General features: G+C 39.4%; 1 protein-coding gene across 2 annotated transcripts; it reads right to left on the bottom strand.

Moving 5' to 3' along the window:
- Window positions 1-157: 157 nt before the first annotated feature.
- On the bottom strand, window positions 158-27,409 carry slc39a6 (solute carrier family 39 member 6). Of its 2 annotated transcripts, XM_062980835.1 has the most exons (11): window positions 27,269-27,402; window positions 22,554-22,743; window positions 21,310-21,996; window positions 18,983-19,163; window positions 18,479-18,648; window positions 16,803-17,015; window positions 15,351-15,447; window positions 7,647-8,024; window positions 5,629-5,709; window positions 3,932-4,122; window positions 158-2,480 (listed from the first exon to the last, which is right to left on the bottom strand). In XM_062980835.1, exons 3-11 carry the CDS (start codon window positions 21,985-21,987, stop codon window positions 2,328-2,330), a joined length of 2,142 nt encoding a protein of 713 aa, XP_062836905.1. In that variant the 5' UTR covers window positions 21,988-21,996; window positions 22,554-22,743; window positions 27,269-27,402; the 3' UTR covers window positions 158-2,327. The 2 variants fall into 2 exon arrangements, with proteins under 2 accessions (XP_062836905.1, XP_003219875.1); XM_003219827.4 differs by lacking the exon at window positions 22,554-22,743 and having other exon boundaries at window positions 27,269-27,409.
- Between the last annotated feature and the right edge of the window lie 377 nt (window positions 27,410-27,786).

The following is a 27,786-nucleotide window of genomic DNA, read 5'->3' as shown; positions in this document are numbered from 1 at the left end:
GGGTGGAGGTCACAGCATCAATACAACCTAATGTAGACTGACCAACACCACCAGACTAAGCCACAGCAACGCGTGGCCGGGCACAGCTAGTGTACATTATAATTGTTATTTTATACTAGGATGTTACAAAAAAATTCTTAAGTATAAATAGGCAAACTGCAATGCATTGAAATGTTTAATATCAAAAATTATGTCCAGGGTAAGCCAGTTAACAATACATGTCCAACAAAGTTTAGAGGTATATTTCAGTCCTCTACTATTTCAAGACTTTTAGATAGTTAAGTGTTGTGTCAAATAGAGGAATTAATTCTAAATTTCAGGAGTCAATAGCATTTTTGCTCAAAACATAGATATAAGACTTCTGCTACAAGACCTCTTTTTATACAATTAAGAATCCACATTTTTTTCTAGACGTTAACAAGCATCCACCTTACAAATGTAAAAGCTACATTTTATCCCAAATGCTTCTGATCCATGGATTTGACCCATTAATACCGTATTTACATACAGTGCCCTGTTTTGTAGAATGCATTGGATTGAACTTCAACCTGGAATAAATATAAATGTATATACATAAATAAAGGTAAACATATAGATTTGAAATATAAAATTTGAGTAGCTCAACTCTAACATTTAGCTTAATTTATGTACAATGGTCCTTGGTATATGTTGGGGCTGGTTGCTTACACACATGCACCAGTGAATACCAAAAGCAAATGGTCTAGTAGAATGGTATCCCTTATATAAAATGGCGAAATCAAAGCCTCATTTTTGGAATTTTTAAAAAAATGTTTTGAAGCTGTGGATGGTTGTACCTGCGAATACAGAGATTAGCTATGTTTTTGGGAGATGAATAAAAAATATTTTACACTTGAAGTGCTTAAAAACCTCACAAGACAAGACATTTGTAGCACATTTTAAAAAACATTATTTAATGTGTATCTCATCTTTCTACACAAATTGGGATTATAGTGGATGGTGACACTTTAAAGATATTATATTGATGAACAAATCTGTTACCGTATGAAGTCAAAGTATGAAATGTTTCGTGTATCACCTTGGCAATTCTGTTACACTCATAATGAAATCTTGTCATAGCACAAAGTACGTAAGAATCCAATTCCTTCGGAAGTGAAGTATATTCTTTCCATCACTGTTTCTATCTTTAGCATATGCATAGTGTGAAAAACTTGTTCCGAATCAACAATTCACTCTCTCTACCAATTGGCTTCTGAAGGCTCACATGTACAGCTAAATTTAGACAGAACTACAACACAAAGCACGCAGCAAGATTACCTACAATCATCTTCTTACTTTTATCTGAAAAGTTCTTTCAACTATTCTATTAACACAGCACTGTCTTTGGCAGTTTGCCTTGTTCACCACCTTTATGTTCTTGCCAAACACTTCCACTTCCATCCACTGCATGGTTTATGAAAAATGTGCCAAATTCCCACAGGGAACTGTACAGATGTGTTCACTGCAGATGTTTGGCTACATTTAGAGTTTAGATCAACTGATGTTTATATTTCAGCACATTTAACTTCCTGTAAACCTTTAATATAAATCATAGATCATGTAATTTTAATGGCAATGCAATATTAAATCTCTTCATTAAGAAATTTGTTTATAGCCTAAGAATTGACGTAAGAATTGAGTACTATTTTTTTTTCTATTGATCACAGCATTTGGAAATGATAACTTAAATGTTTCTATATTAGGGACATTGAAAGTAGTACCACTTCACACTTTTGTACCATATACAAGACATAAAATCGACACTGCATGCTGTAGATACATTGCAATATTAAATAATGGTAAAACAGTTTACAACTAATCCCTTATAGTTTTAGTATCCATTATTTTTGGTAAAATGGTAAAATGCCAGTACCGCACCATGTGTGCAATGAGTGCAATAAGTTCACTACCCAAAGAAAAGTCCAGTCCACATGCCTTGTCCGTAGGCAGTTAATTGGGGTAGCAAAAGAGGAAAGAAGTGCCTAACAGTAACATTTTCAACATCAGAAACAGAAAGTAAACAAAGCAGGGTTTACTTTACAATATAATTTCCATGAATCTTCTATTCATGGAAGTGGCTGAGATGTAGTAGAGGCTCCTCACTGGATGAAAAAAAAAAGAGTAGCAAAATGTTGTATTTTCTCCTTCCCAGGAGCACCTCGCATCTTACATTTATCTAGAGGGCCATCCATGTTTCAAGCCAATTTTCAAAGGGCACAGGAGCCTGCAGAAGGAAGAACTGGCCAAAAATTTCTAGTATTTCCTCCAGTGCAAGCAAAACTGCACCAAGGGTCAGTCTAGATCCAAATCTAGAGGTTTATGCTGAACACAATTTTATGTTCAAATACAGAAATAAGAAGCATAATACCAAAACCTAACAAAATTCCAGCATTCTGTAATAGGAAATATCCCCACCGACTACATCCATGATCACTAGCATCATTATGGAGCATTTCAGGCACCTGGATTTAAACACAAAACACAAATGGATATAAAACATTAAAATGCAAAAAGCATGTTCTGAGTAATTGTCAAATAGTTAGCAGTTAACAATCTATAATGATATAAATTACAGTAGAGTTCCGGTAATCCAATTTAAACGGGTGGACCGAATCTCGGATACCCGGATCTGTCAGATAACCGGATATGTGGGCAAGCGCCCCAGCTTAGAGAAGCGCGGGGCATGCCGCTGCTTAGCGACACGGTCTGCGCTTCTCTAAAGGCCAAAGACCCTACCGGAGGGAGGATAATACAGAGTGTCAGATTAGCAGAGCTCGGTTTAGCGGGGCTCTACTATATATCTATTGTATCTTCATTCCCTAACAACATGCAGACACCAAACTCTGAAATACTTTAAAGTGGATCGACACTGCCATATAATGCCATGTAAAACTGCATTTCAAACAGTATAAAACCATATATGGGCAGCCCCGTTACAAAAATCAGACTTACAAACTCATAGTTACAAATGGGGATGAGACAACAGCAAGTGAGAGAAATCTACCCCTCAGAAGGGAAATTCACTCCTGAAAGAGTGAATGTGGAAAAGAGGTCTCCACTGAAGCTTTCTCACCAATCTTTGTTTCCACCACAAGCCTTTTTTTTTTTTCAAAATTCAATGATCACAGGGACAGAAAGTGAGATGAAATCTTCTGGACATGAGCATAGACCGCAAAACCCTTCCTAATGCTACCCTAAGCTTCTCTCTTTCTCTCTCTGTGTGTGTGTGTGTGTGTGTGTGTGTGTGTGTGTGTGTGTGTGTGGAGTTAGCCTTTTAAAAGTACCTGTTCCGACGTACATACACATTTTAGAACAAACCTACAGAAACTATCTAGTTTGTAACTTGGGGACTGCCTGTAATGCAGTTTGAACTGCACTGAACTGCATTATATGGGCCTCTGACCGTATCATACAGTTCAATGTAGCGGAGGTCCAGCCTTATGCTCTCTGCTTCTAACACTTTAATTTCCTTGCTTTTCACTCTGGTTGGAATATTGGAACACAAATTCCAATATGCTCAGATCATATTGGTGTAACTGGGTTTTCCCTTCTGGCGAAATGTTTTTTAGGGTATTTCAGAAAATTTCCTCATTATGTCAAATTTGGGGCGGGGGGGGGGGATGTCTGGTTGTTATACAGCACACAGAAATTAACTCTGTGTTCTGGATACACATATCCACTGCAAATATGTGAGCTAAATAGATTTCACACATTCAGATGCTCACATACTCTTTCAGTAAAACTTCTCAGTAACTTAAAAAAAACCCTAATTTCTTTTACAGCCAAACCTGGAAATTGGCTACATTAGTAAATAAGGATATACTGTGATTTCTTGCTTGTGTTCTAGAGCAAACCTTTGGCAGCGACCATTTGATAAGTCCAGCAATGATTTCACCACTGTCTACGTACTTACCATATCAACGAGGGCAACATACATGAACAGGCCAGCAGTCAATGCAAAGATCCACATAGAAACATTGTCAGCATAGTGGCCAATGAGTATCCCAGTAGCCATTCCAAGGTATGCCAGCATAGCTGAGAGGGCATTATAAAGAACAGCTTGCTTGACAGTCATGCCAGCTTTCAAAAGCACAGCAAAGTCTCCTGAAAGAGAGAGAAGGAAAGAGACAGAGATGACAAATGAAACAGCTATCATATTACATAATTTCTGCCCACTCAAAAGATGCCCAGAAACATATTTTAAGCCTTAAGCTGCAGGAAAAGAAAATCAAGAAAGGTTAAAGTAACTCTCAGTAAATGTTACAGAACTAGAAGCTTTTCTGTTCAAAGACTCAACAAAAGTGAGTAAAATTATGCAAGGTCTGGATAAAATAAGCTCTCAATTTCTCCTAGTAGTAGAACCTGGCACCTTCAAATGAAGCTTAATTGTACGAAATACAAGAAAGATTAAAAGGGCGTATTTCTGTATTGACACAAATTATAGGCGAATTATGGAATTTGATACCATATGATGTGGAGATAGCCACCAACTTCAACAGCTTGCAAAGGAAAAATGACAAATTCAGGGGGAACAAGGTATCAGTTGTCACACCTCAGCCTTGATTCACCTTGCTCTAACACACAAACTCCACAGCAGGTTTGAGTCTTTTTAGTTTATTAAAGATAGATAGTAAAAAGTTCTTCAGAAAACAAAAGTAAAGCACCGAAAGTCAGATACAAATATAGTCTTGAAATATAACTCAGGAACTCACAAGGAATAAACAACATCCAAAGATAGCATGGCACATTCCAAGAAACATGGATACATAGGCAGCAATATAATCCAAAATACAGCAGGAAAACTAGAGGTTGCTTCTCTGGTGAAAGAAAGTTGCTTTGACAAAAGCTTTCCCCCCCTTTTTAACATTCTTTGCAAAACACGAAAGCATTTCTCTGCCCCCTCACCTCCCCCCGCCTGTTTGCAATTCTCACACTACGCCATACCCTCAATTCCAAGCACTCAGCTCTATCTAAGGAGCCCATCCCATCAAGGTCAGCTTGCTTGTTATTTCGCTGAGACTCATTAGTAAGCTGGGAACCTTCTATCCTCCCTTCTTCCGTTCCCATGTCAATGTGCACCTGGCCGGCTTCAGAGTCATCTACTCCAACCCTCCCCGTGGGAAACTGAACCTGCACTCTCTGTTCCTCATCTTCCAAATCTACAGGCCTTTCGGAGAGATTTTGAACCTGAATCCCTCTTTCCTCATCAGAATCAATCTGAGGTTCAAGCTGAGTCACACAACATCAGTAGTCAGGAGTCCTCTATGTTCTTTCTAGGATCAGAGTCTGGATATTTCTGATTGTCTTGACGTAGCAAAACAGCCAGAAAGATCTAGTATAGTACCCTCATGTTATGCTGAATTTTATTTTAAAAGTCTGGCTAGTCAGACTGAATAAGCCTTTAGTCTCACCCAGAAAGGTTTTTCCTATCTTCAAGTAGTTCCATAGTGATGCTAAAGAATAGCATCAGGGAACAGGAAATTACTGTCATTTGCCCAAACCATAATTAAACAGTCAAAATCTCTCAGTTTCTACTTACTCATGATATCACTAATGCAATTAAAACACACAAACAAAACCCTATTACTCACTCAAACATGCATGCCTTACCTAATTCATGTGGCAGCTCATGGCAAAAGACTGCAACAGAAGTACTTAAGCCACTGGACAAACCTTCAGTAAATGCAGCACCTTGGAGGAGATAAAGAACATTACTGAGCAACAATCTCATCAGGAATTTCCAATTATAGCTAGACAGAAATGCCAAAAAGCCAGGGTGTGAAAAAAGACATTTAAAAAGAAATAAAATCACGCTATTTATCTTTTTTTACATAGCCAAGGTAAGTTAACTACCACTCTGTACACTTCTGCACCAATTTCTTTTACTCTGATGTTATTTTTCAGGGGGAATACCCCATCACTCCTGGAGCCCTGGTGGTGAAGTGTGTTAAAGCACTGAGCTGCTGAACTTGCAGACCGAAAGGTCCCAGGTTCAAATCCCGAGAGCAGCCGCTGTTAGCTCTGCTTCTGCCAACCTAGCAGTTCGAAAACATGCCAATGTGAGTAGATCAATAGGTACCGCTCCGGCGGGAAGGTAACGGCGCTCCATGCAGTCATGCCAGCCACGTGACCTTGGAGGTGTCTACGGACAACGCCAGCTCTTCGGCTTAGAAATGGAGATGAGCACCAACCCCCAGAGTCAGACATGACTGGACTTAACGTCAGGGGAAAACCTTTACCTTTTTTACCCCATCACTCCAGCATGTGCATTTATACATGGTATTCTGATGACAATACTTTATGTATCTTATTTGGCAGATAAAATCTATGGGATATATTTTAAAAAACTTATTCACAAAAGTGCCACAGGATGATTTCTTGTTTTTCTACATAGCAAGATGGTTGTACTTCTAGAAAAAGTATAAAGGTGGGCAGCAGAAATTACCAGGAACATTGAATATTTCTCTACTATCATTTAGATTGTTTATCTGTCATATTCTACAAATCAGCACTTGAAACTGATTGAACTTTCTGTGTTTGAAGTAGCAAGGCTTTGATCAGATTTCACAATGAGTTCAAGAGTCTCAAGAAACCTTGGATTTCTATGTTGATGTTTTTTGTTTTGTTTGTTTGTTTTAGAATATACACTAATTGGTATTTGCAACAATTTTGATTAAACCTAGAATTTATCACATAGGACATCCTAAATATTTCTGTGCGAGCAAAACCTGTTTTTAAAATGTTTTAAATGCAATTTTTGATCAATTGGAATTTGATGGGTAAAAGTTTTAAGGATTCACATAAGTCGGACTGACTGGACTATTATAGTCTTTCCATCCAATTCTGCTACATTTGTTTATAAGTTGAGAAATAAATAAATATGGGAAAGATTAGATATATAAGATTGTGAAATATGACAAACACATTTAATATTCAGTATCTGGATAGATTAATGGGACACTATGAAACAAAATCCTGCAAATTTAACAAAAGAAAACAGGTTGGATTCTGAGTTAATCATGATTATATCAGAAATCCACAGAAGTGAACATGGCAGGATAGCTACCACTAAATCCCACTGATTTCAATTGATATATTCTGAGAACAATTAACTGCAAAGTATATGTTTCCAAAAGGTAGCAAATTAAAACATAAAATAAAAAACGAGTTATAGTTGGCAGCACACTGTTGTCTAGGAAAAGAATATTATGCACAGATCAAAACTATCAAAATGTATCAAGTCACCTTGGAACAGTGTTTTTCTAGAAAATTTGTTCTGATTGATTTGTTACCTTTTGGAAACAAGCTCCACATATGTCTCAGGCACATCAAAAGATATGCTTATGAACCATGTCAACCTTTTCTAACCTGGCAATGGTGAGTGAGTACATTTTACTCAGTTAATTTTTAAATAGCAAAACAGAAATAATAACTAATCATATACAGAACCATGTATGAAATATTCTTTATAGACTAAAAAAAATACTGGGAGCCCTACATGTCACAGATTTGAATGTAAAGACTACTAGAAGCCTAGCAAAGAAACTGTGAAGAGGACAATCCTGATAAGAATGGTTATTTAAATCAACCACAAATGCATAAACAAAAACAAAAGAAGACACACTAACCAATTGCAAGACCATCACTGAAGTTGTGTAGTCCGTCTCCCATAATGACCATCCAGGCTAGGGTTGCTATACCAGCATCCTTCAGTTCTTCTCGTGAATAGCGCTGACTATGGCTGTGGGGATGATGGTTCTGATGGTGATGGTGATGCAAGATATGATGGTAATCATGGTGATGATGACTCAGATGGTCCGACTGTCCCAGAGTGTCATGCAAATGTGAGTGGCATTTGTTTCTGCACCCTCTTGATGCATATTCATTGTCAGCAGTCTCCTGATGAGAGTGAGCTATCATCACTTCTTCTTCTTCTTGCACCACTGGCTTCTGAGAAATGAAATTTGATTGCTCTTGTGCGTGTGTCTCCAAATACACTTCAGGTCCTTGATAAAACAAGGGAAAAGGAGAACTAAGAAACATTTTCAAATAAATCAGAAACAAACAAAACCCAAGAGACATAAACCCACTTATTTGTCCCAACTAGAGATGTACTGAATCAATTGGTAAGTCAATACTTGTGTAAATGCTCAAAGTAACAAATGCATTTGTTACTTTGGCCAGGGTGTTCAGGAATATATTAGCTTACCTACCTACTGCAGCATTTTCAAGATGTAATTATTTTATTACGGGAAAACTCTGAATGTTTCTATATTTACACATCTCCATTGGAAGCATACAGTGTAGCCCAGTCAAATATTTCTCATTAATTTTATTATCTTTGGTGGCATCAATTTACACTTGTAAACTAGAAAGGTATTTAATGAAATACCTCAAATATTGGATTGTATGTGCCTTCAAGTTATCTGTCAATTTACAGTACCCCACCCTTGAATTCTTAGGATTTACTTAGGGAAGGAATACTAAGAAGTGGTTTTGCCAATTCCTTCTTCTGAAATATAACCTACAGCACTTGGATTTCATTGGCAGCCTCCAAATAGTAACCAGAGCTAACCCTCTTAGCTTTCACCATCAGATGCAATCTAGTACCTTTAGGGTTATTTAGGGTCTCCTATTAAGATTATATGGAAACTTATTTTAAAAGGCTACACTTGAAAAGCACCCCACAACACCAGAAGGCATGTTTGACATCTGTAAAAAGCAATGATTGACTGCAAGATAAGTTCTCAGACACCATGGTTGAATCTACGGACCAGCTGCTGCAGAGATTCTGCCACGCAATCCTGCTTACAGGATTGCATGACAGTATATGGGGAAAGTCATAAGATTGCACTCTTGTGTGAAGTGACTATATTGCACTTTGAAAAAAATATTAGTCTCAAAATGTTTTATCTTTGAACTGCAATGAAAGCAACCTCTTTCATGAAACCACACTAAATCTTGGAAGTTACAGGATACCAGAGGCTGTCACACTCTTTTGGGCCTCTGTAATAAAGAGTGGGGATGGGCAACTCCTCTTGAGTGAAGCGGCATGTTCCAGGATGGGCAAGCACTATGGCTTAATGAACTTGGAAACATTAAGAATATTACCATTTATTGTTTTTCCATTTATATTTTATATTTAAAATACATTGCTAAGAAATAAAATTAGGCATATACAGATAATAAATAATAAGCCATACATAATTATTCAGTATTTAGAAAGACTACTGTATATGCTAAAGTATTAGCTGACCCAAATATGAGCCAAGGCACCTAATTTTACCACAAAAACTGGAAAAACTTATTGACTCAAGGGTAGGAAATGCAGCAGCTAATGGTAAATTTCAAAAGTAAAAACAAAAACAGATACCAATAAAATTACATTAATTGAAACATCAGTAGGTTAAATGTTTTTGAATATTTACATAAAACTGTAATTTAAGATAATAACAAGACTTTAATAAGATAAGACTGTCCAACTCTATATATTCGAGTATAAGCTGACCTGAATATAAGCCAACCAGGATCCTCACTTGAGTATAAGCCGAGTGGGGCTTTTTCAGCCCTAAAAAGGGCTGGAAAACTCCGATTATACTTGAATATATACAGTAATTTCATTATTAACAAATAAAATACGTCCCACACATTAATAAATAAATGTATACTTTAAATGTATACTTGGTTATTATTAAATAGATTGACTCTAATGATAGGGGTATTAAATGTGATACTGACTACCTCATGGTTCGCAAGGCTAAAGCACAAAATGAGCTCAGGCTTGCCAGGGACATAAAAAACAACAAAAAAGGCTTTTTTGCTTACGTTGGTAGAAAAAGGAAGAAAAAGGAGGCGATAGGGCCTCTGCAAGGAGAAGATGGGGTGATGGCGACAGGGGACAGGGAAAAGGCAGAACTGCTCAATGCCTTCTTTGCCTCGGTCTTCTCACAAAAAGAAAGCCATCTTCAACCTCAGCAACATGGAATGGACGAAGGATTGGCGGAAATCCAACCCCAAATAGGGAAACAAGCTGTCCAGGAACACCTGGCCACTCTAAACGAATTCAAGTCCCCAGGGCCAGATCAGCTACATCCAAGAGTACTGAAGGAACTAGCGGAAGTTATTTCAGAACCACTGGCAATTATCTTCGAGAGTTCTTGGAGAACGGGGGAAGTCCCAGCAGATTGGAGGAGGGCGAATGTGGTCCCTATCTTCAAGAAGGGAAAAAAGAACGACCCAAACAATTACCGTCCGGTCAGCCTCACATCGATACCAGGCAAAATTCTGGAAAAGATCATTAAGGAAGTGGTCTGCGAACACTTAGAAACAAATGCGGTCATTGCTAATAGTCAACACGGATTTACCAAAAACAAGTCATGCCAGACTAATCTGATCTCTTTTTTCGATAGAGTTACGAGTTGGGTCGATACAGGGAATGCTGTGGATGTAGCCTACCTGGATTTCAGTAAGGCCTTCGACAAAGTCCCCCACGACCTTCTGGCTAATAAACTAGTAAAATGTGGGCTAGACAAAACTACGGTTAGGTGGATCTGCAATTGGCTAAGCGAACGAACCCAAAGGGTGCTCACCAATGCGTCATCTTCATCATGGAAAGAAGTGACAAGTGGAGTGCCGCAGGGCTCCGTCCTGGGCCCGGTTCTGTTCAACATCTTTATTAATGACTTAGACGAAGGGTTAGAAGGCACGATCATCAAGTTTGCAGACGACACAAAACTGGGAGGGATAGCCAACACTCCAGAAGACAGGAGCAGAATTCAAAACGATCTTGACAGACTAGAGAGATGGGCCGAAACTAACAAAATGAAGTTCAACAGGGAAAAATGCAAGATACTTCATTTCGGCAGAAAAAATGAAAATCAAAGATACAGAATGGGGGACGCCTGGCTTGACAGCAGTGTGTGCGAAAAAGACCTTGGAGTCCTCGTGGACAACAAGTTAAACATGAGCCAACAATGTGATGCAGCAGCTAAAAAAGCCAACGGGATTCGGGCCTGCATCAATAGGGGTATAGTGTCTAGATCCAGGGAAGTCATGCTCCCCCTCTATTCTGCCTTGGTCAGACCACACCTGGAATACTGCGTCCAATTCTGGGCACCACAGTTGAAGGGAGATGTTGACAAGCTGGAAAGCATCCAGAGGAGGGCGACTAAAATGATTAAGGGTCTGGAGAACAAGCCCTATGAGGAGCGGCTTAAAGAGCTTGGCATGTTTAGCCTGCAGAAGAGAAGGCTGAGAGGAGACATGATAGCCATGTACAAATACGTGAAGGGAAGTCATAGGGAGGAGGGAGCAAGCTTGTTTTCTGCTGCCCTGCAGACTAGGACACGGAACAATGGCTTCAAACTACAAGAAAGGAGATTCCACCTGAACATCAGGAAGAACTTCCTCACTGTGAGAGCTGTTCAGCAGTGGAACTCTCTCCCCCGGGCTGTGGTGGAGGCTCCTTCCTTGGAGGCTTTTAAGCAGAGGCTGGATGGCCATCTGTCGGGGGTGCTTTGAATGCGATTTCCTGCTTCTTGGCAGGGGGTTGGACTGGATGGCCCATGAGGTCTCTTCCAACTCTACTATTCTATGATTCTATGATTCATGCACTATAGTCAGCTTCGTAGCACTGACTATAGTGTATTTAACTGTTAGCAATAAAATACAATGGCAATTTCAAACACAGAATTATGGGGAGTATTGGGCTGTAAGTAAGACATGTAGATTACATTATGCCAAGATATATTAAAGTAAAGTAAACAATTTGAGGACAATAAGAGTTAATTCCATTATCTATGAAAAGCGTCAACCAAGACAGAGAGAGTGCAAAGGCTCTACAACAGAAAAATCTCTCCAGAACAAAAGGCTTGAAAGAACAAAAACTATGCAATGAAAAGATCAGCCTTGAAATTATGGGTCTAGTAACCTCTAGTGGTGAAGTGAAAGAAGTTGTCAGTGAATTATTAATCATCTTAGTAACCAGGAACCGTGATAAACAATGGATGGTAAATTTAGAATCAAGAAATTCAGCTTCTAAGTTATGAAAAATATGGGATAGGCTTGCACCTGCACCTGCTTATCAACTAGTTCCCCTATCTTCCATCTCAACATCTACAGCAATTAGTGAGGTCTTATTTTATGGCAGCCACTACCATCTTCCTACATCTGGGTGGGAGTCGCTGGATGTGTCATCAGACAAACCTCCTATTGAACCAGAATAACTCAACTGCAGGCATATTTTGCCCACTCTCAAAGGAGGTGAAAATGGATGGAAAAAGTGCTTTCACATCATTCTCTCCTTTCAGTTGGGAAGCTTTTTCGATGTGCTTTGAATAGAGGAAAATGTAACGGAACCCATGACCATCTCCTGCCTTATCTCCCCAAGCATTTGGAGCCATGTATCATTGGTATCTGAAGCATTTATGGAGGAAGTCAATCTTGTGAGCTGAAGCTAGCCAATAATAATAATAATATTCATCATCATCATTATTTCACTACCCGACTTTCCTTGCAGCTCGAGGCGGGGTACAACATAGTTTAAACAGTGAGGTAGAACAAAGCTCTATTAAAATGCATATAACAAATACACGCAGGTAAAATGCAGCTTAAAATCTACAGGTAAATGGCAACCAATTAACTCTTCCCACTGAAAGAACACAAGAGTCTCCAAATTTATTCCAAATATGTTTCTCCATGCCTTCCAAAATAGTTTTAACTAAGGATAGTGTGTTTCCTCTGAATGAATGCCTGGAGGAGTAATGGGCTGGATGAGGAAAAACAAATGGAAAATAAATGCAGACAAAACAGAGGTGTTTACCATCAAGGGTCCTAATCTGGGGATGGAGATGTGTCAACCAGTTCTGAATGGGGTTACACTCTCCCTGAAAGACTGTGTTCACAGCTTGGAAGTGTTCCTGGATCTGTCTCTCCAAATGTCAGTTCAGATAGATGCGACGGTCAGGAGTGCTTACTATCAGCTTCGGCTGATACGCCACCTGAGCCCCTTCCTAGATTTGGAGGAACTTAAGATGGTAGTGCACGTACTTGTAACCTTCAAAATACAGCAGCCAGACTAGTTACAGGAACATCTAGGAATTAACATATTATACCTATCCTAACACACTGCCCCTGGTGGTGGTGCAGTGTGTTAAAGCGCTGAGCTGCTGAACTTGCAGACCGAAAGGTCCCAGGTTCAAATCCCGGGAGCGGAATGAGCACCTGCTGTTAGCCCCAGCTCCTGCCAACCTAGCAGTTCGAAAACATGCCAATGTGAGTAGATCAATAGGTACCGCTCTGGCTGGAAGGTAACGGCGCTCCATGCAGTCATGCCGGCCACATGACCTTGGAGGTGTCTATGGACAACGCCGGCTCTTCGACTTAGAAATGGAGATGAGCACCAACCCCCCAGAGTCGGTCACGACTGGACTTAACGTCAGGGGAAAACCTTTACCTTCTTTACCTACCTATCCTAAAGTCACTCCAAGTGTTGGTTTTGACTTTTAAAGCCCTACATAGTTTGAGTCCAGGTTACCTAAAGGATTGCCTTCTCCCGTACAATCTGCCCCAAACACTGAGGTCCTTTGAGGGGTCGTTACTCTAACCAGCCAGAACCCAACTGGTGACTGTCACCCAGAGGACTTTTTCATCGACCACCCCAAGACTGTGGAACGACCTGCCAGAAGAGCTCCGACAGCTAAATGAGCTGTCTGAATTTGAAAACCATTTAAAGAGTTATCTCTTCTGGCAGGCCTACCCAGACAGTTTTAGTTTTTAAACATAAATTTTAAAAGAATGTCCTTTGTTTAATCTCTGCTTTGTGTATTTATGGTATTTTTACAATGTTTATGTAATTTAATTATTCTGTAACCTGCCTTGAGTCACGAGGAGAGGTAAGAATTATTATCATTATTAATTGTAATTATTATTATTACTTCAGAGGTTGGAGGATTCCTATGAGCATCTTTGAGGATGGGACAGAGTCAGGGAGAGGCAGTCCTACTATACAAACAGTATCTCATCCAGTAACAGATTCATGAAAGTAATTGTCTCTTTTTATACATACACTAGAAAAGTGAATACTGTTGACCCTCCACACTTGCAGACTTGGTCTTTAATGATTTGATTACTTACATAATTGATTAAAATATTATCTCTAGGAATCTCCAGGTTTTCCAGAGTATTTTTATGGAAATGGACCACAGAGTCATGCTGCAAGACCTAGATATTCCATGAGGAAACAACTCTATGCCTGTCATCATAATTCTATGGTCAACCTCCGGAAGACACTGACCACAGCATCATGCTGGAGGACCTTTAGATTCCCAGAGAGGTGTTTTGTTAGGTTAAAAAATAGCATGTCTTTGTTTGTGATTTTTCACTTATGTGGGGCTCTGGTACTGTAAAAAATAAACACATTTAAAAATTTCAAACCATTGCTACACGCAGATGTCTTATTCTCTCCTAGCTTCAATTAAAAACCAGTCCTCCATTTAAGAGGTCAGCTAAAGGAGCACTCAGTGCTGCACCATTAACCACACAAAACAAGCCAAGCTTCCTAAGAATTCATTCAAGCACAAAAATGAAATCTATAAAGCACCAAACAGCAACGTCTATTAGATGTGACAATATAAAAATGCTCCCTTTGCAAAAAAAAAAAAAAAAAAGCACTGTAATGCTTTAAAATTGGGTTCCTAATATCATGGAAGAATGAGAAAGAGTTTTAATGGGCAATTCAACACACTGTTATGCCTTAAGCAGCAGCAATGTATCACTCACACTGAGTTGCAATCTCTTCCTGCTTTCAAAAACAGACATTTTGAATGCCACCCTATTACATGCAGTACAAACACATCCTGTATCAATTAGAACTTGTTCTTTGAAAATATTCTAGCACATATACAACCAACATATGGAAAGGACTGAGACACATGTTACTGATGTAAGCTATGCCTCTAAACTTTGGAGTCTTCAGAACATCTCTGATTGTATTAATATGCTAGAGGATGAGAAGCAATGACAATAACAGGCTGTTCACCATATCATTGACAACAATAAACATCGAGGTGTCCAAACCATACAAAGAAGTTGTGGAAACCCTTTGGCACAGCTCTTATTTGGTGTGTGTAATTAACAATTAATTAAGATTGCTGTTGTTATGTGCCTTCCAAGTAGTTTCAGAGTAAGTAAATATGAGAAAAAATATTGCTGGTTTTACTCATCAGACCACCTGTGATGTACCGTTTCAACACACATGTGCAGTTGCACAAAGACTGCAAATAACCATTTGTAACCTTTTCACTGGCATAGATGTACATTTTACTGAAACTTACTGTCGTCTATATCCATTTTTTCTTCATTATTTGAAAGTCGAGAGTCATATTTAGACAGCTGCTTCTTGATCTCTGCTTCATCGTCTTCATTTTTTTTCTGGCAGCAAAAAATCCCCATATAGAGAAGTTATTTTAGTTACACATCTTCATTGCTATGTATTTCACAGAAAGTATTGATAGATCATACAGACTACAGCAACCAATAATGCAGAATATATAACAACTTAAGAAAAAGTTAAAATACTTTAGGGAAATCTCACATAAATTTTAAAAAGCGGTAGAAGCAATACTATTTAGCTCTGGCTTTTTATTTCAGCCTTAATGAAACATTTCAAATAACTCAGATTCTAATTATCATTTCAACAGCAACATATTTTTTAACATAAAACTATTAAAAAACCCAAAATAACTGTGTTTCATATCTGATAAGGGTGAGCAGACAACTTTTGATGGGCAAGTGGCACTTTCCAGGTTTACCGACTACTTGATGGGCACATTTAAAATGATCTAATGAGAAATAAAACTCCCTCAGACTGACTCAGACTCAATAAATTCTTATCTGGAAAATATTTCATTTAAAATTCATTAAATATTATATAGTCATGGAAAAGTAAATTAAACTCACTGTATAATACAATTATTTAGTATTATGAGGTGGGGGGAGGAATGCCCTCCAAGCATTCTGCCTTATGACTTGAGAAAAATAATTTAATTTTACAAAACATCTTACATTTAAAATTCAATGAAATTTCTCATCAGATGTGAGAACTGTACTTATTCTGGTAGAATACACCAAAAAGTAACATCACCAACAATAGTGGATGCTACTCTGAGACTGTTAGTTTCAGTACTAGAGAAACATGGAAGACAGTAGCCAGATTGTCTCTAGAGAAATGACAAAATGACATTTAAAAAAGGATGTAACAAGGAAATGAAATTCTGGGAAATCACCCTGAAAACCTTGCAATGGTGGAAGAAGCAGGTCTTGAACAGGCCAAGCCCTGGTAAAACTACTTCTCCTTAGACAGAAATTGAGCTTTGTCAACAAAATAAACTGATACTCCCTTGCCTCCAACTTCTTTTTAAATAGGGGAGGTAAGGGAGTATGAGGCTATTGCGATATCCTAGGGAACTGCCTATGATTCCTTGAGCCCTACTGTGCCCACCTCATAACAGAATAAGCATTTTAAGTCAAAGATTCCAGCAGAAGGGAATAAAGCAGAAGATTATATTTCCTATGGAAACCAACACTAATAAAGCACAGCAATTTTGCTTACCGTTCTGGCAACAAAACTGCAGTTGCCAAAATAGTAAGCAAAATTCCTGTGAAATAAAAGACTCTCCTCTATTACGATTCAGGTAGGTTTGATGGTTGGACAGATACAATTGGAACTCTGTTTTTTTCACGTGATGAGGGACAGTAAAGTCATATAGTAAAATTTGTTTTCTTACCTTTTTTTTCTTGTCTTTAAACTGTTTTATTAAAGTGATTAAGTGCTCAACAAGAAACATAAAATATAGTCCTCCAAGTGCAGTGAGGCCTTTCCAGGTAGAATCCAAATACGCATTTTCTTCTGAACTTTGAAATACAAGATGCTTAAAAGAGGAATCTTTATTGTGTTCTGCTACTGGCTTCTCATGATGGTGATGATGGTTTCCATGAGACTAAAGGTGGAAAAAGAAGAAAGAAAAGACAACAAATTCAGCCAGCTTTCCATACAGGACAAGCTGGGGCAAAGGCAATTCTTCTGGCCTTAATTAATAATGCAGTCTAATGTTTAATATGATTAACTGATAGCAATTCTCAGAGGATTCAAAACAGCTTTGAGTGCAGATGACTGGATTAGCCAGAAGACAAAGTGCCTGCAATCTGAAAATCACAAGAAGTGCCAAAGTAAGTATGACTCACGATGTCAAAATGATGGAAAATAATCTTTCCCCTTGTTTCACAATACCAGAACTTTATATATTCTCATTGAGCTGGAAAAAAAGATTTCATGAAAGAATTGTACAAACATTAAAACTACTACTTTAGAATCGGGGCAAAATGCCAATCACATGGATCAGTGCCCTAATTACTAGCTTGCAGATTCCCCAGACCTATCTGTTCATTACTGTAGAAAAAATATGCTGAACCAGAACAAGCCTTTCGTCTGATCTGGCAGGGCTCTTTAACATTTGCACAATATCAAATGCCAAAAATTAATAAACACACTCTTTAAAAAGGTAAATAGCAGGAGCACTCCTGGGGCGATGGCAAGAGAAGGAATTTAACTACTTGCCCATCACCACTGTGGTCCTGACCATCTCTCCCACTGTTCAGCTATTTTTTTTACCAGATATGCCATATCTGCGATAAAGCAGGTCCCTTCAACCTTTGGCCCTTCACATATTTGGGCCTCCGACTACCAGAAGCCCTAGGTAGCTTGTTCAATGGTCAGGAACTCTGGGAGCAGAAGTCCAAAATATCTGTATGGCTGTAGGAGCCAAGAGGCCTGCTATGGAGCATTTCATGGTGGGGGAAAACACTCTTGATGCCACTTGGCCTCTTTTCACTATCTTTATCAGGGCTGGGTTATGCCTATATTTGTAAGGGAAAGAACATTAAATACCGCTCAAAGTATAGTTTTAAATCAGGCGTACCTAGACCTCCCCTCTGTCTTTCATCAATCATGTATTTTACTTTAATTCTGGGTTTCTTGTTTTTCTTTTTCTGTTTTTTTTTCTTTTTGCAAAATAAACTTCATTATAGCTATATCCCCCCACCCCCCCCCCCCCCAAAAAAAAGGCCAGCCAGAATCCTGCACGGGATCTTTTTAACAGCTTGTTTATTTTAGCTTCTTTTGTACCACGGGTTGTATGTTGTATGTATGTCTATGTGCTAAATGTTTTGATACGGCCGATGGGCTAATCAATAAAATGTGACTGATTGATTAAATACCTAAGCCTTGACATTAGATGCAGCCTATAGAATTATTACATGAAATGATTTGGAAGAAAGGAGGGCTGCTACAGTGTTTCCTTTCCCTACTTGCAGGCTTGTCTTTGTGATAGCATTTACTCTATATTAATATAATTTAATTTCACGTGGTCCCTAAATATGAACAAATGACACTGGTGATACTTACATGTGGGAGGAGGTGTAAAAGAGCATCTCCACTTAAAGTACCAACAGCTAATGCCACAAGAAAACTTAAAAGGAACTTGAAAAAGACACGATTCATAAGAGGCACCAATATTACACCCAGTAATGAAAGAACACTGATGATGGAAATGGATATGAATCCTCCAATCCAGGCTGAAAAAGAGACAAAACATTCTATCAATCAAGCCAACCAGACATTGAATAAAAGAGTTCTTAGTGCTACATAGTTTCTGAAAAAAGCTGGTAAATTTCTGAGTGGCATGGAAACATCTTGCTATGTTTTTGCTTTGCCAAATATTCAACATAAACTTTTTGTTAACTAAGAAGACTGAATTTTGAGCACTAAAATCCTTGCTCTTTGGAACACAATTACATAAACATATTTAGAAGTAAAATCCAAAATATTTTGCTCAATAGTTTGTTTTTAGTACCTACTATTAAAAATGAGGTGCTAATAAAGAAATTTGAACATCACCAAGAAACCTACCTACTTGCAATGAGAATGTTTTTGGGGGATTTTCTGCCTTTTCACTTGTTGCGTGAATTAAACAATATCTGCCATCAATTTGATTAACAATAGCTGGACAAAGGTAACTGAAGTCTGTGGCTGTCAACAAAACTTGTGTATTTATTCCATGAGAAAGCATGAGTTTAGATGCATTGAAGCACTGCAAAAGAGGGGTAAAATTCAGGAAAGCAAAACCATTAGGAAATTGAATTTGAAACTGTAAAATCTTTTAAGTAACTGATAAGCTTCAAGTGTCCTGATTAAAGAAAAGAAACAAAACAGGCAAAAAGCAATGTCACCCATTTTTATTATAAAAGAGAAAACAAATATTGGCTGACCTTTTATAAAGTTTCATAGTACTAACTTCAGCAGCTCAAAGTTGAAACTGAGTATCAAAAATACTAGAGGTAAGAAGTAAATAAAGTAAAAAGAGATAAGAGTTTGTTACAGAAGACCTTTGGGTTACTTGACAGAATTCCAAATAGAAATAAATAAGCAAATATTACAAACAATATGACTTCTGAACACAGTTGATAGATGTGGTCATTCAACACTCTCTTTAGGCCTCTGTAGGCTTTTTAAAACCCTTTAACTGCCAGGATATTAAAGTTAATATGCAAGTTTGAGACTGAAATATTGCATCATTACTACTGTTAATTAATTCTATAAATAATAATCCAGAATTACTTGATTCCAGTACAGCAACCCAAATGCCCTGAGCTACACTCTTCTAAGTATACCAGTTTATGCCTTATGCCACACAGAATAGTACTGCGTAAAAAACATTATCATGTATGAAGTTGCTATTTTCAGCTTCGACAGGTAAACTGAAACTAGCAAATAAATATACTTAAAAGTGTTATCTTCTCTTGGAGAAAGTGAGCGACTGTTCAATGGAAATTTTGGTACCTTTATTACAATGACAGAATGACAACATGCAGATACCAACTGCACCTATGGGGATGTAAAATAACAGAATTTAAAGAAATCTGACAAAAGGATTTGCAAGGCTTGATCTTATTCATAGCCAAAGTGGTGGTGCAACAGTTTGCTGGAAGTGAGAGAGAAGAAATGGCCAGTTAACATGGTCAGTTAACAGAACAGGATTTCCAGTTAAACTTTTCTCATTTTTAGTTTTGTAGATTTTCAGATCCTTTCATACTTTCACTTAATCCAGAATGACTTCTGTCCCCTGATTTATTACCAATAAACACACAGATTTATTTATTCTCTTGAGATGACCAAGCAACAGACTGGATTTCTGGATTGTTGCCTGATTTTAGGCAACACAATACATGACATACTATGTCACTTTTAACACCTACATCTTAAAATCAAGTATTTTCCATATTACCTGCCCCATTTTCTAATTTCAGATGTATATAAATAGCAACAAAAGCCAGCTTTGGAGTCAAACAAATTGGCTGCATGAAATTCAAATTTTAATCCAGGTTTTCAGAGAGATAAAGTTTAGGTAAACAAAATTACATTATTCTAAGAAATCTTTGGTCCCTAAAATTGGTTTTTAAATTGGCCTTTACACTTTTGAAAGGAATGTTTCAATCTATTTTACTGCACATAACTTTGAAAGTACTGATGTGAAGAAAAGCAGTAAAAAAAACAGCAAAAACTCCCCCGCCCCCGCAAACCATGTATTAGAATATAGAGAAAGCAAATGGGAAGGACTATGAAAAAGCACATCACAGCATGGACTAATTTAGGAATCATGCTTTGCTGTCATGGTTTTTTTTTAATGTCAGACTGCCTACTTTAGGGGTGGGAACTAAGTCTCTACAGTGGCCCATCTTCTATCTCCACAGTAAGTGTTTACCCCAAAAAGCCATTTCAGCCAAGATCTCTTTATAGGGTTGTGCAATGCTGTTGTCAGGGGGCTTCCCTTTTTGAAATTGGGTGGGGGGGGGGTGAAAGCAAAGGCAACCAAATTCACATTAATCGCTTCTATTTGCCCTAAATACAGGCTATGGCAATGCACTGTAGCCTTCTGGAGCTCCAGAGGAGGCAACAATGCAGCAATATGATTCTGTAAGTTCTGGAGTGTGTGTAAATTATTAACAACCAATTATAATACTCAAATACCCACAGAAGTGAGAAATCCAGGCCTTCTGAGTTATAAATTACATAGATCTAGAGACAAATAGAATTCCAGCACAAAGCTCCAAGAACAACTCTGTCTGAAAAACACCTTGGTTGACCTTTGCATGCGTTTTAATAATAGCAGAAAGCAGACAGAAATCCCAACAAAAGACATTGAGATTTGCAAAGAATAATGACTTCTAAGTAAGTACCTCTTGTGTAACTGGTTTTCTTATTTTAGAATACATATAACTTCCTCTTTCAGATTCCTTCACAACAGTGAGCGATTCATTTGTTTTTCCATGTAACAGTACGCTCATGTTGTTGCTCTCTATGCTGGGGTTGGGGCTGGCAAAGGTTGTATGTGTAGATTTCAATTCTGCGGCCTCTGAATGCTCTACCAGAGGGCCGCCCTCTGTGCCCAAGGTGTAGGTGGATGCAGTCATAGCAACTGTGGTGCTCTTTGTGTGCAAAGGACCTGGCTGATGCTCCGTATGCTCTCTTGCATGATTATTATGGACTTCTTTATTTCCATTGCCAGAGTCATCACTAGGGCAACCTGCTTTCTCAGAGTTTGTTGTGGGAGCAACATGATTATGATGGTGATGATGATGCTCATGATCTAGGGAGATTCTTTTCATCTTCTCAATGCCCATGTTTCGTAACAGTTTTCTAAACCCTTCAATAGTTAATGTATTGTTCTCCCCGTAACGAGAGAAGAGTTCCAGAAGGTGACATCTCTGCATATACTTGGCCAAATCAACATTGATCCCAGCTGCCATCTCGGGAATGAATTTCTCTGCTGTTTGTGAAATAGTGGCTGGCTCCAAGCCATGACTGCCAGCTCCACGAAGCAAGAGGAGAAAAATTATATGAAGCTTGTTTGCCATTGTCAGATCCTGTAGAGAGAGAAAGGAAGGAAGGAAGGAATAATGAAAACTGCTCAGGTTTCCCACTCTGCAATTAATTCAGAATCCATACACGTAACATTTTATACAAAATCACTACAAATGTTCTATTGTACAATTCAAAATGTGGCATCAGTCAGCCCTCCACATCTGCTGGATGTTAAGGGAGCAGGACCATCACAAGGCGGAAAACTGTGAGCCAACACCCCCCCCCCCCCCGCACTTTTTAAAAAAAACTTGAGGTTTTAAAGGTCTAGATCGCTATGGTCAACTTCCAGTGGATGTTTAAAGAGTTGCGCTGAAAGACCTAGACATTCCTAGGGAGGCCATATTAATCAAATCTCCAAAAATCAAACCCACAAATTTTTTTTTTGGGGGGGGGGGGGGGGGGCTGGCTATATTATATAATTCTGAGTAGTACCCTATCTATGATTTCAGGCAGTCAGCTACACTGTATACCAACATACTCATTCATTCACCCAATTCCCACAGAGCCCCCGATGGTGTAGTGGGTTAAAGCCTCGTGACTTAAAGGTTAGGTTGCTGACCTGAAGTCTGCCAGGTTCGAATCCAACCCGGGGAAAGTGCGGATGAGCTCCCTCTATCAGATCCAGAATGAATATCAAGGCAGAAAATCCCACAATATCTGCTTTGAACTGGGTTATCTGAGTCCACACTGCTATATATTCCAGTTCAAAGCAGATAATGTGGGATTTTATTCATCTGTGTGGAAGGGGCCTGTGAAAAAAAACTAATTATTACTTTAAAACAGTGATATTGCCCTATCCCACACAATCCATTATCAAGGCAGAATCAAAATAATATATCAGCAAATTTTTATCTCAAATGCTTGTTTGAGCAGGTTCAGTTTCTTACCAGCATTTCTAAACCTTTACAAGACTTGGCTCCGTCTTATAGTATGAACACTTTTGTTCCATCTATTCTCTCACCAATGTGACCTTATGGGAAGATGAAGCAGAGTTTCATCCATATACTTTAATGTCTGGGAGAAGGTACATACAGAATGTGGCACAAAAAAAGCCACTAAGTCTTGAAGGAGTTTACAGGTAATTGCCATCAGCAATAAAACAGTAATAAAACAGCATTTTAAATTGGAAGGAATAATGTCATCATTTTAAGTCATGTCTAGACCAGTATTGAAGAATTAAAGCAGTTTATAGAATGTATAGCATTTTAATAGGTGATGAGATCACACATAGAAAGCACTATCTTGTTAGTGAGTCCAGAACCCTCAAATCAGAACCTACTAAATAATTTTTATTAGGCAGACATAGGTCTATTCCATGACTAGTATCAGTTGACCCAGTAAGTAAAATATGTAGAATCTCATTTTTTAAAAAATTGTTATAGACCATTTCAAATAGTTTGTCCTGTGTTTAGAAGCCTCTCTTCTCACCCTGATTGTTCTCTCCTAGATGTTCCATATTTGTTCAAATGAAACCTGTGCATGACTTTAAAAAGATTTAAAGAACTAAAGTGAACAAGTTGCTAGATGTAAAATAAAGTTCCGGGATCTTGACATTTTGTTAGAACAAGATGTGCCTTGGTACTGATTGGTATGTATTATGTTTAAGAAAATCATTTCTGAGACATTCAATTTGTGATTACACTATGTAACAAAATTGGAAAACATTTCTGCTCCTGGCTTGAAGAGTTATCTCCTGTTTAACTGTGCGGTACTTACTTTGAAAATAGTTGTTTTATTGTTTTATTCCATAAACTTCATTTTTGTGGCTGCCACAAACTACGTTGAATTATTTGAGACTCTATGAGATATTCATTGAAAAACTGTAGCAAACCATGTTGCAGGATGTCCCGCAAAAACATTTTTTTTGCAGTTTAATAAACTTTTTCCATGTTTTCTTGATAGAACAAATCAGGAAATGGCATTTATAAAACAGGAACAAAAATTGTGTTACATAGTAATATTTATCCATGCCTCATTATGAAGCAGCTCTATGAAAACATCATTTCAAGAAGGCATGAATGTCTTCTTGAGCAACAGGTCCAAAACCAAGGGAAAAGAGCAATTTAAAGGAATAATCCAGCATACAGGTGGAAATCCTGAGGCCCCAGTCCACATGGAGACTCTAAACTTCCCACTCCACTGAAAATATTGTCGGTCAAACATGGAAGACTCCTGGAACATTAAAATATGGTACAGGACTCTCCTGCATCATGTGCCATATCAATATAAAACCACAAACACACATCTAGGTTTGGCACAGAGAAGACCCACCATTGAACATTGGTCATTGGACTTCCACAACATGAACACCTTCAAATCTAGACTCCAGATCAAACTCGCAGTCTGAGTCAAATTCATCTTCCAAGTTCTCAGGGTCACATTTCTTTGGTGGGAGGGGACAAGAACACCAGCATGTTTGAGCCCAGCTAGTAAATAAACCCTAGAGAGCATTTTAAAGCCTGATGAAAGGACTGGAAACCAACCCCTGAAAGGGGTACAAAGGGCTGGCTTGAGACCCTAGGAGAGCTGTAGGCATGAGCATCAACATATCTATCTTAGCCCAAACTATGCATGCTTACACACAGATCCAACTGAATTAATAGTGAAATGCCCCACAGAGGTGTGTACATATCCTAAAAACACCAGATCCTGTTAATTCCAAAAGCAGAGAGTGTTTGAGGATCGAGACATCCGTAGGGATACCAAGGTGCTTATTTATAAAGCTATTGTCTTCCCAACCGTTATATGCCTACAAAACATGGACTATCTACAGATGTCACACTCAACTCCTGGAATGAGTTCATCAGCGTCGCCTCCAAAAAATCCTGCAAATCTCTTGGGAAGACAGGCGGACAACTGTCAGTGTGCTGGAAGGAGCAAAGACCACCAGCACTGAAGCGATTCTCCTACGCCATTAACTCCTCTGGACTGGCCACGTTGTTCAAATGCCTGATCACAGTCGCCAAAAGCAGTTACTATACCCCCAACTCAAGAACGGAAAACGGAATACTTGTGGACAGGAAAAGAGATTTAAAGATGGGCTTAAAGCTAACCTTAAAAACTATGGCATAGATACCGAGAACTGGGAAGCCCTGGCCCTTGAGCGCTCTAGCTGGAGGGCAGCTGTGATCAGCAGTACTGTGGAATTTGAAGAGGCACGAATGGAGGGTGAAAGGGGGAAACGTGCCAAGAGGAAGGAGCGTCAAGCCACCCCTGACCAGGACTCCCTTCCACCTGGAAACTGATGTCCTCACTGAGGAAGAACATGCGCGTCAAGAATAGGGCTCTACAGTTACCTACATATCCACTGCCAAGACACTACACTTGGAAGGCCATCATACGAAAATGTGAGATTGTTTACCAGATATATAAGCTATATTTCAGACCAGATACTATAGTGTAGTCAGAGGAAGAAACTGACTAAACCACCTCTGAGGACCCTTCTATACTGCCATATAATCCAGATTATCAAAGAAAATAATCCAGATTATCATCTTTGAACTGGACTGTATGAATCTACACTGTCGTATAATCCAGTTTAAAGTAGATAATCTGGATTTTATATGGCAGTGTAGATAGGGCCTGAGTATTCCTTGCCTAAGAAAACCCTATGAAGTTTATATGGTCACCATAAATCAACAGACCACTTAAAGGCACACGTACACACTGCTTCGGAGAGCACCGGACTTCAGCCTGTTCAGAGGATCAACAAAATTTCAATGATTTTGTTACTATGCCCTTCTTGTTGTGTGTCAAGTCATTTTAGACTCTTGGCAACTCTATAATGGGTTTCTCTGAAGCTAAGAGTGTGTGGTTTGCCGAAGAGCACCCAATGGGTTTCTATGGCTATTTATTTGTCATGTCAGATGTGAATTGAGAATATGGTTATAATGTATAAAAAACCACAAAGTTAAAAACTTGGCATTATACTAAATCTCCTTTGACTACTTGGAGTGCCTCTGGTGTCACTATAAGAAGGTCCTCCATTGTGCATATGGAAGGGGTCTGGTTGCATTGTACTGTCTATGGTTTGCTATTCTCCACACTTCTATGGCTGAAACCTATTCAAATCCAATTCTCTAGAGTTCGAACCACTATGGAGCGCTCTAGTTTGCATTCGTTTCAGGGGAAAAGAAGATACACAAGCTTGTCCATTGAAAATGATAAGACGGGCAGGTCCTGTCTGCTATTGGGTGATAGAGCCTGTGGCTGAGAAATTATATTCCTCTGATGGTGACCAGAGATGAAGGCAGCAAGCTCCCATTGCTCTGCTGAGGAACATACCGGGGACACGTTGCGGCTTGATCTGCGGAGGCGAAAAAGGGCTGCACCTGCTGGAATTCCTCTCTTGCACAGCAATTATAAAGTAAGTCACTGGAAGCCAAACCCGGCAAGCCTGGGTTTGGAACCACAGCATGACAGGGACATACTGGCTAAACCACAGGCATGGGCAAACTTTGGCCCTCTGGGTGTTTTGGACTTCAACTCCCACAATTCCTAAATGCCGGTAGGCTGTTTGGAATTGTGGGAGTTGAAGTCCAAAACACCCAGATGGCCTAAGTTTGCCCATGCCTAGCATAAGCATTGCTTCTCAAAGGGGTGATTCTTGGAGCAGGTTGGGTCTGAGACCTGCTAAGGGCCCTTCCACACAGCCCTATATCCCAGAATATCAAGGTAGAAAATCCCACATTCTCTGAGTGTGGACTGAGATAACCCAGTTCAAAGTAGATATTGTGGGATTTTCTGCCTTGATATTCTGGGATATAGGGCTGTGTGGAAGGGCCCTAAGAAAGGATTACATTTGTTAACTGTAAAAGCAGTATATAAATATAAATAGCATTATTATTATTATTATTATTATCAAATAAATATAATTATATTTTAAAAATTATTATTATTGATAATACTCATGGCCAATGGGCACAAACATGGTAATGACTCCTGAGACAGGGGAATTCTGGGAGCTGTAGTTTCAGGATGTCACTTGTCCAAGCTTTAACTGGAACAGCCTTGCCAAAGGAGGGTCTCTCTCTGGAGTGAAGGCCAAAGGCCCATTGCATGAATGAGCAGGAAAGGCATGAAGGTAGCAGCCGGAGCCTTTGCTTTGTCTCTCGCCCCAGGCCCGCCCCCATGGACTCGAGACCGGAGCCTTCAGGCTGAAGAAGACCTTCCCTCCGCCTTCACCCATTGCTTCCCCAGTTCCCACACAAACCCGAGCCGGACACTTCACGCATGCGCAGTTCCTCCCGAAGAGCCCCCTCCAGGTACACCTACCTCGCCCAGAGGCCGCGCGTGCCCGCTTTCTCCGCATGTGCTCCTTCCCCGCACGCGGCGCCTCGTCCTCTCGCGCACCGCCTCGCGCGAGCCCCGCGAGCCGGCCTACAAACAAGACGGGAAAAGAATGCAGCATTCCAAGCCCTCCCACGCCCTCCCGGCAATAGCGCGCGGCCAATCGGAACGCGAGCTGGCGTCACGAGGCCTGCGCGGAACCAATGGGCTTCGGCCTCCTCCCGCCTCTCCAGGCCGGGAGAAAAGACGGCCAGACAAAAGAGCCTCTTTCTTTGCACAGCGGAGCCCACGTGGTGGGAGGGACGGAGGAGGTGCGCGGCTGTGGTTTGCGCATGCGTGAACTGGGGGAGCTTTAAATACCAGCCAGAGTTTCTTTCTTGTTCTTAGATCAAATGTCTCATCTGTATATATACACGCAACCCCTCCCCATACATATGCACTTGGGGTCCATCCACACAGCCATATAACCCAGGCCCCTTCCACAGAGGTGTATAAAATCTACA

The sequence above is a fragment of the Anolis carolinensis genome, chromosome 4 (genome assembly GCF_035594765.1).
Source record: "Anolis carolinensis isolate JA03-04 chromosome 4, rAnoCar3.1.pri, whole genome shotgun sequence".
In the NCBI taxonomy this organism is placed as follows: Eukaryota; Metazoa; Chordata; class Lepidosauria; order Squamata; family Dactyloidae; genus Anolis; species Anolis carolinensis.
This window is presented reverse-complemented; position numbering and strand designations above follow the sequence as displayed.